At 40.7% G+C, this 8741-nt stretch overlaps 1 protein-coding gene across 2 annotated transcripts; it reads right to left on the minus strand.

Annotated features, from left to right (window-relative positions):
* Positions 1 to 807: 807 nt before the first annotated feature.
* Positions 808 to 8356, minus strand: LOC102217866 (CMP-N-acetylneuraminate-beta-galactosamide-alpha-2,3-sialyltransferase 1-like). 2 transcript variants are annotated; one of them, XM_023344983.1, is made up of 8 exons: positions 7994 to 8356; positions 5076 to 5134; positions 4581 to 4929; positions 4293 to 4489; positions 4021 to 4200; positions 3643 to 3688; positions 3437 to 3556; positions 808 to 3169 (listed from the first exon to the last, which is right to left on the minus strand). In XM_023344983.1, the coding sequence occupies exons 2-8, from the start codon at positions 5111 to 5113 to the stop codon at positions 3002 to 3004; spliced, it is 1098 nt and encodes a 365-aa protein (XP_023200751.1). In that variant the 5' UTR covers positions 5114 to 5134; positions 7994 to 8356; the 3' UTR covers positions 808 to 3001. The 2 variants fall into 2 exon arrangements, with proteins under 2 accessions (XP_023200751.1, XP_023200752.1); XM_023344984.1 differs by having other exon boundaries at positions 7846 to 8356.
* Between the last annotated feature and the right edge of the window lie 385 nt (positions 8357 to 8741).

The following is an 8741-nucleotide window of genomic DNA, read 5'->3' on the forward strand; positions in this document are numbered from 1 at the left end:
AGAACCAACGACTGATGGTTCAAATTAGCATCCATTCTTCAATTGTAAATGTGGTCGTTGACCGTCAGGCCAGAAGGTAATGGCCTTATTTACAGAACAAAAGCAATCCTTCAGGTCATTTGGACTATCTCCAGCCTATGTCAAAATGGACTAACTCCAGCATTTCTAGTTTAAGAGTGCTGAGAATGTTTGAGAGAGCAGTCAGAGACGTGGACCTTTACGATGAAGTTGATCTTTGTGGAAGCTTTCGTATGACGCATGAACCCAAGTTAAGATGGTCGGCACATAAAAGTAAATCAATAACCCAGCAAGAATGTTATTCGTACATTGATAACCGTCATAGTTCCAAACTAAATATTAATAATAATAATTTAGCTAAGCTAAATGTAAGCAGTGGATTATTTAAACACAACAAATTAAAACAGGATTAATAAAAAAGACAAACAACCAGTCGTGAACCAATGTCGTCTCATTAAACCGACTTAACTATTAAAGCTTTTTCAGACAAAACAAGATCAACTGTCTGCTGATCATGAGAAAATCTTTTGGAGAACATAGTGTCACTTTGTGTAAACGTATTATTATTTTTCAGTGTTGCCTCTTATGACAAAGTGTTATGATCACTTGGATAACACACATATTTCTGTTACGATTGAAAGAGGGAACAAATCTGCCACAATCTGCTTAAGGTTTTTCCTCCAATATACGCCAATATCTTGGATCATGCCAAAGGGATGGAAATGATGTCTTGCATCACGGCTCACGACACTTAAATATATGGATGAAAACCAATAATGAACCCAGTCATTATTCTTAAACATTATTTTTATTTAACTTTGCTCTTCAACATTTCGGCTTTACACTGATCACCTTGTGATTTGCTATTTCCATTCTGATCTTTCCATGATTATTCTTTGGTACAGTCACAAAAGTAGAACGAAAAAAATAATAATAATTCTGCATAGTTCTGAGATCAAATGTAGAAATTTATGTGTAACTCAAGTGTGTGTAACAGTTAGGTGGCTGTCATGATGCATGATCTAAAGTTCTGCTGATGTAACAAAATGTAACAAGTCACAGTTCACAAGGTGACAGTGAGGCGTCAGAGGATCGGAGTCTACAGAAAAAGCAAACAAGGATGTTGCTCAGTCCTGCTGACTTGTTGACCAAATCAACACAACATCCCACACTCACACAAGCAAATGTTTCAACTCTGATAGCTTCACTATCAGAGTTGATAGTGAGGAATTAATGGCTATATTATTTTAATCGTTGATTCCTCTGAACTCCTGTACTACAAGGTCGATGCACAAGGAATGTGTATCGACCTTGAATTCTCATAGGATTACTGTCAGAGTTGAAACAGTGAATACGTCTTTGTATTGGAGGAAAATATTAGTCGCAGATCTGCTGAATGAGATCATGTTTTTCAACAATTGGGACTTTTAAGTGGAAAAAGCAAACAAAGAGTTCCCAACATTATCATGAAGTAAAACCCAGCAAACGTTTCGGAGCCACAATAAACTGGTTTGTGTGTTTCCCAATGAGGGATCCACAGTAAAGGCAAAAATACTGACAAAAGTAGCAATGCAGTGGAAGATGAATATTGTTTTGTCATTTACCATCCCCTGTATGCTGACTTAAGATTTTCTTGATGTGAATGTAGAAACAAAGGTAATGCAGATGTGCAGATGTATTTTAATTGTCTGAGGATAAAATTCTGAGTTGGATGTACGATGGGGAAATCTTTTGCATGTTCTACTTTTGTCTGTAGAGCTTGGGAAAGATGACAATGACTGCTCTATCCTGGTTGAGTTTCAAAATGTAATGGTATTTTTAAACCCCCAACAGAATAAGAGCACTATTAATTTGGACAACTACAGGGGCAGCACAGAAAGCAACACAATGCCTGCTGGTAGACATGAAAATGGGCTTTGACAAGGAGTTTCTAGATGGGTGGATGTTGCCACAAACTCGAAAAACTATATTATTTTAATTCCTCTGAACTTATGTGTGTGTGCTTTGTTTATTATTTTGTTGCTTTACCTAGTAATAAGTCTGTCCCTGCCCAGCAAAATGGCTAGAGATGGCTCTGGGTATATGGTTGAATATTTAAAATTATCTGAAGAAACTGAAAAATGTATCAATGCCCGACACCGACGCTGACTTTATGCTTTATAATACAGCTCTACTGCAGATTGCTACTGCCACCTCCTGCCCAGACTGGCATTAGTCACATGCATTTTGAATTTCCTGAAGCCACTACTGTGTGCAGACACATTTTCAAACGAAAAAATACAAGCCATCCAAATAAACAGATTTACTGTGGGAATATGCAGCCAAAATGAGCCAGGCATTATTATATAAACATCCTGCTGATATGCAGACTCAATGTCTCCTCTGATTACAGTGGTGTCATCTGTGAACTTGATCACAGTTTGATGGACTAAATAGTAGGTGTAGCGCAAGTAGAAGAGGGGGCTAAGCACACGGCCCAGAAGTGCACCTGTGCTAAGTGAATGGTGCAGTCACATCCCACAGACAAATTTGCAAATAGATAAATGTGAGAATACTGAGCCAGAAGTAGGAGGGATGTACGTATGTACATCAACATAAGTGTGAATATAAGAAACAATGTAGGAGCACCTTTAGTTTCAAACACGAGCTCCACCACTCAATATTTTCACCCCCTCCCCCTCTTTTTTCTTCTGTTTTGAAAGATCTGCTTTTACATCGTCTCTGGGACTAACTAACCAAAGCCTGCAGGTGGCACTAATGTCATCAGAAATTTAAAGAAACGTATCTGGACATGGATAACGGAGTGACAGGCTAAAGGCTTCTTTTTTTAAACACTGGTATCTGGTGATCATTTTGTGACTCTTTCTTCTAAGCCGTCACATTTCTTAACTTACATTTGAGGTTTAACGGACACAGTAACACTGATTCACTCAGCCTTTCTTTCTACAACTCCCTTACATCAGGTCTGTTTCAGGAGAAGAATTCACGCCCCAGGGTAAAGTTTCACCAGTTTTTCAAAATTCAGCTTTTGTAGTATTTTATACTCCTGTTGTCCAGGATGTTTTCCTGTTTTGAAGCTTTTGTCTTTCAGTGTTTCAAAGTAATGGCTCCATTGTCCGTTGCGGTCTGCCCCATATCCAAAAACACTAATCTGAAAAAAAACAAACAAACCAAAAAAACCCCTCAGTAAATATTTTAGAAACAATAACTTTTCAATGTGTGTTTTTTTTTATCTTTGCTTAGAGTGCAAGTTATTCTCTATGCTCTAATCTGCCTCATCTTAAGCAAAGAGATGGACTTTATAAACATAACACAGCCACTTTCAATTTGCGGTACTTCTCTGGAAGCCCATCGCATAGTATCATGCTATTCAAAATAACAGATTATTACACAAAGTGTAAAAAGAAGAAATCTTTACCTCATCACAAATGTGAAGTGCAAGAACCACAGTCAGAAAACCAGTGGAAGGATAACTTCCCTTCTCTTTTAACAAAATTTGATGGACGTCCTTCATAAAAGCTGGACTGATCACAATCACCTGGTACAAAGAAGAAGGTTTTGAACTAATGGAACTAATGACATTGCATGCAAATAGGAGTTGAATTGATTCACTAAAATACCTACCAAATCTTTGTTGGCCTGAATTCTGGATTTTATTGGTGCATAGGATCTGTAACAAGCAGCATAAAATGTATTCCATTATTAAGCTGAGATGGGCTACAGTATTTGGTAAATTTATTACTAATCAGCTAATATACTGATGAGAAATTTAAGACCAAACTGGATCGTCACAATCCAGATTTATCTGTAGTCCCCAAAAGATTTGTCGTTTAAAATTTGCCAAAGTATGTGCTGTCAGGACTTAACTACTTAAAAAAAAGAAACAAAAGTTGTAAAACAAACAAAAATAGGTACATATTTGTCTAACTTATTGGCAGGATGATAATATTGGTCAACTTCCTGTCCAAAAGTGTTTGAGCAAAATAGAAACATACAACTTACCGTCCATGAAATCCTGTTGTAAAGGCCCTGATGAGCCACTCTAGATCCAGTATCTTAAATGGAAGCAGTACAAGATGAGTACTGTTGTCCAAGTCAACTGCACTCTCCGGATACATGACATGATGCGTTGTCTTGGTGCCCACATCTTCTTCATAGCCTTTGGTTGGGGCAAAGTTCATTCTGATTAGAAAAGAGGGGTGTATTCATTAAAGATAATTACAGATTTTTATCAAGTTGTAAATTAAAAATGACCTAATGTACTGTACGTTTACCTCATAATTATGTCTTTGGAATCTATAAGAGGTCCGTAATTTGAACCTTTCAGATTAAGAGAATTCCCCACCACTGCACAAGTCGAGCACAAGTTAAACTTCGGCTTTCCAAGATCGGGAATGGGTGGGAATATCTCAAAAAGCTTATTCACCGTTTCTTCAAAATAACTGAGGTTGCCTTGTTCCTTCTGTACATGCTGTAACGTAGAAACGCAAAGTGAAAACGTATCTCTTGATTATTTAAATCAATGGCAAACACATGAGGCCCCCTTTCATGTAAAGACTTGCCTTCCACCATTTGAAAGCGTCCTCTGACAGTTTGGTCTTGGCAGACAAAAATGGCGCGACAGAACCTTTCTGAGGATGAAGACACCACGCAGTATCCTCAGAATAATCCAGATCTCGCTGACTTTTATCAGCATGATCATCCTGACCATCATGCTGGAAATAATGCTGGCCATCATGTTGACCATCATGTTGACCATCAGGCTGACTTTGATCTTGAAACCAGAGCCATTCGATGTTACCAGACTTTAAAAACACCCCGATGACAGTCACAAAGAGCAGGAACGTCAACAGCTTTAAATGAAAACTCCATCTGGCAGTGGGATTCTTGTCAATGGGAAAGAGTTTCAGTCTGTGGAGAGCGTATGACGGAACATACATTAGCACATAATGAGGAAAAAATGCTACAAATTTACTGGCATTATTGTACATTTATAAAATAAATGAAGCTAAAAATATAACACTCTTCTCAGTCCAGTTTATGATTTTATGTCTTACCTGGTATAAGAATACATTCTTCTTGGCACCAAACACATTCCATACACCTACAAATATACCTTAAAAGTGTACGAGGGTGAAAAAAAATAAAAACACAACTTTCATTAAAAAGAGTTCATGACAGAAAAAATGTCAAAATATCAAAGGTGAAGAGGTTACAAGGCCTTGGACTGCTACGTGAGTTAGGTCAGTTGAATCAAGCTAACTTCACAGCAGAGGAATCTTCCAAGGCCCAGGGAGACACCAGAGAAGACGTGACAGAAAACAAAAGCCAGGGTGTTGCGGTGGACTTACAGCTAAGCTAAAAGCTAGCCCTTTCCGTTTGCCGCTTCCCTCCATCTTGCTTGCTAATGTACGATCCCTTCAAAGCAAATTGGACTACCTGAAACTACCTGAAGCTGGATCTAACCAGCTAAGAGGAAACCAGAACCTGCTGCATTCTCATTTTCAGCGAGACATGGCTAAACTCATCTGTCGCTCATAATGCCATCAGCCTGGAGGGGCTAGCAACATTTAGAGCCGACAGGAGCCATGCTCCTCCAGAGGAGGTGGTGTTTGTATTAACAGCTGGTATAACAACACCAATGCTGTTGTTAGTGGCGTTAACAACAGCACTGGTGTACGCTGTTGTAGCGTACACCACCAGTCTACAGTCATTGCTATGTGGACATGGAGTTCATGATTGTGAGATGCAGACCTTTCTACCTACCCTGGGAATTCACCACCATTATCATTTATGCTATCTACATCCTGCCCAGTGCCAACACCAAGCAAACACTGAGTACTCTTCACCAGGCCTTCAGTGACAGACAATCCATAAACCCGGAGGGTGGTTTTTATTGTTGCTGCAGACTTTAACCAGGCTAACATCAAGACTTTTATTCCTAATTTCAATCAACATGTGGATTTTCTGACCAGAGGAGAAAACACACTGGATTTGGTCTACACACCAATATCAAGAAGGCCTTCAGAGCAATCCCCCCCAGCCCCATTTCGGCTCTTCAGATCATCTTTTGGTTATGCTCATCCCAGCATACCAACCTCTGCTCACCAGACAAAAGTCTGTGGTGGGGGGCGTGCCGTGGTGGCGTAGTGGTTAGCGCGACCCGTATTTGGAGGCCTTGAGTCCTCGACGCGGCCGTCGCGGGTTCGACTCCCGGACCCGGCGACATTTGCCGCATGTCTTCCCTCCTCTCCTTCCCCATTCCTCTCAGCCTACTTTCGTAAAAGGGACACTAGAGCCCACAAAAAGACCCCCTGGAGGGGTAAAAAAAAAAAAGTCTGTGGTGAAGAAGGTGAGAGTGTGGTCTGATAGAGCCTCTCTCTACTAGAGAGGCTTCTCTCAGAGTCACCTTGTGGTCACTCTCAAACCACAAGGTGAGAGTGTGGTCTGAGGGAGCCATGTCTGCACTGCAGGACTGTTTTGGCTGCACAGACTGGGGCATGTTCAGAGAGGCTGCTACGCACAAGCAAAACATGGATGTGGAGGAGTATGCAGCATCTGTGTCAAACTACATCCAGTGGTGTACGGAGAAGGTTACAGCAACAAAGTCAATAGTCACACAGGCCAACCAGAAACCTTGAATGATTAAGGAGGTGTATTCTAGACTGAGGAAGTGTAATGCTGCTTTCAAATCTGGCGACATGGCCGGACTTACCTCAGCAAGGTCCAATCTAAAATGTACCATCAAGGCAGCAAAACATGCCTACAGTCAAAAGATCCATGATTCTTTCATGATGCCAGAAACACCAGACAACTGTGGCAGGGCATCCAGTCTGTGACTGATTATAAAACCACATCTTCATCCTGCCAAGATGACATTAGCTTCCTTAATGAGCTCAACAGCTTCTTTGGAAGATTTGAAGCCCTAAATGAAACCCCTGCAAGGAAAGCTACCCCTCTCCCTGATGAACAGGCCCTCAGGCTCAAAACATTTGCTGTGCGAAAAGCCCTGGGGAAAATCAATATACGAAAAGCTGCAGGTCCTGACAACATTCCAGCAAGGCTGATCAAAGAATGTGCAGATCAGCATGCCCATGTGTTCACGTCAACACGTCACTGTACCAGACCATTGTCCCCTCATGTTTTAAGTCAGCTATTATTCCACAAGAAACCAACCATCACGTGTCTGAATGACTTGTGACCAGTTGCATTAACATCTATCATCATGAAGTGCATTGAGAATGTGGTTAAGGATAAATAAGGATAAGGACATACACTCTATACCGCCTCCATCATTTGACCCATTCCAGTTTGCATACAAACCTAACCACTCGACTGATGTTGCCATCTCCACTGCTCTTCATCTGAGCCTGGTACATCTAGAGGAAATAAACACCCACGTACGGATGATGTTTTTGGACTTCAGCTCAGCATTTAATACGATCATCCCCCAGGACATGGTATGCAAACTGGTCTTCAACACTCCACTGCGTAACTGGCTGCTGGACCTCCTCACTGACAGAACTCAGTCTGTCCGTGTGGGTAATAAAACCTCCAATGTCATTTCTTTGAACACTGTTTTCCCTACAGGGCTGTGTCCTGAGCCACCTGCTGTTTACCCTGATGACCTACGATTGTGGTCCCAGGTGCAACACCAGCCACATCATGAAATATGCAGACCACACAACAATTGTGGGACTGATTCAGGACAACAATGAAGTGAACAACATCTTGTGGACTGGTGCAGAATAAACAACCTGCTCCTGATCAACGACAAGGCAAAAGAGATCATTGTCGACTTCAGAAGGTCTCGACAGAACTACACACCTCTCCTCATTAACGACAGAGCAGTGGAGATCCTGGGGGTTCACATTACAGACAACCTCGGCTGGAAACTCAAGGCACCGCAGGAAGTAGTCTCTCTACTAGAGAGGCTTGTCTGTAAATCGAGGTGGACAGCAGTGCAGTGCCTTACCGCCAGCACCTGTTCCGTGAGTCCAATCACATGATTTTTCTCTGAGTGTTTTCTGCCGCAGGTTGGAGTTGAAGTTTACGATCCGAGGTGTACTTGGTTGTTTGGGCTTCTCTTTGTGGATTGGTTGGAAAACCCGGAATGGAGTTTTTCTTCCTCGTCTTTGGATTTTAACGGGAGCTTGCATTCATTATTGTTGCACTACTGCCATCTCTTGGATCCTAATACTTATTCCTCAAATTCTCCCAATGAGTCCGGTATTTAAAAACCCCGAAATGCCTTCCATTTCCCTTCATTATTATTTAACTGAGCAACTACAATCTCAAATTTCAATTCCCTATTAAAACCTATTTCCATATCCAATAATCTTTGATTCGCTTTCTCTTTTTTGTTGTTGTTTGTGGCAAATTACTGGAATGAACTGGCGACTGATAAAACTGGGACTGGATTATTTAATCTTTTTTTTAACTTAAAGGAAAAACATGAACTATTTAACGTAAGAACTAATTATTGCATTAACATTATTTTTGTGTTGATACATTTAAGCCTTGTGAAAGAAAATGTGTTTTTTCGGGAGAACACACATTCACTTGGAGGCTTTCAGTCTGCTGAATCACTTTGCCCCCCCAAGTCCTACTCATTCTCTTATCAAGAGACAACTGTGCAGGTAATAAAAATAAACACAATCTGGCTTCTAATAAATTCCCCATTACTCTTTAAATTACAATATGCATCACCCGACATCATTTTT

Source organism: Xiphophorus maculatus, chromosome 13 (assembly GCF_002775205.1).
Source record: "Xiphophorus maculatus strain JP 163 A chromosome 13, X_maculatus-5.0-male, whole genome shotgun sequence".
NCBI classification, from domain to species: Eukaryota; Metazoa; Chordata; class Actinopteri; order Cyprinodontiformes; family Poeciliidae; genus Xiphophorus; species Xiphophorus maculatus.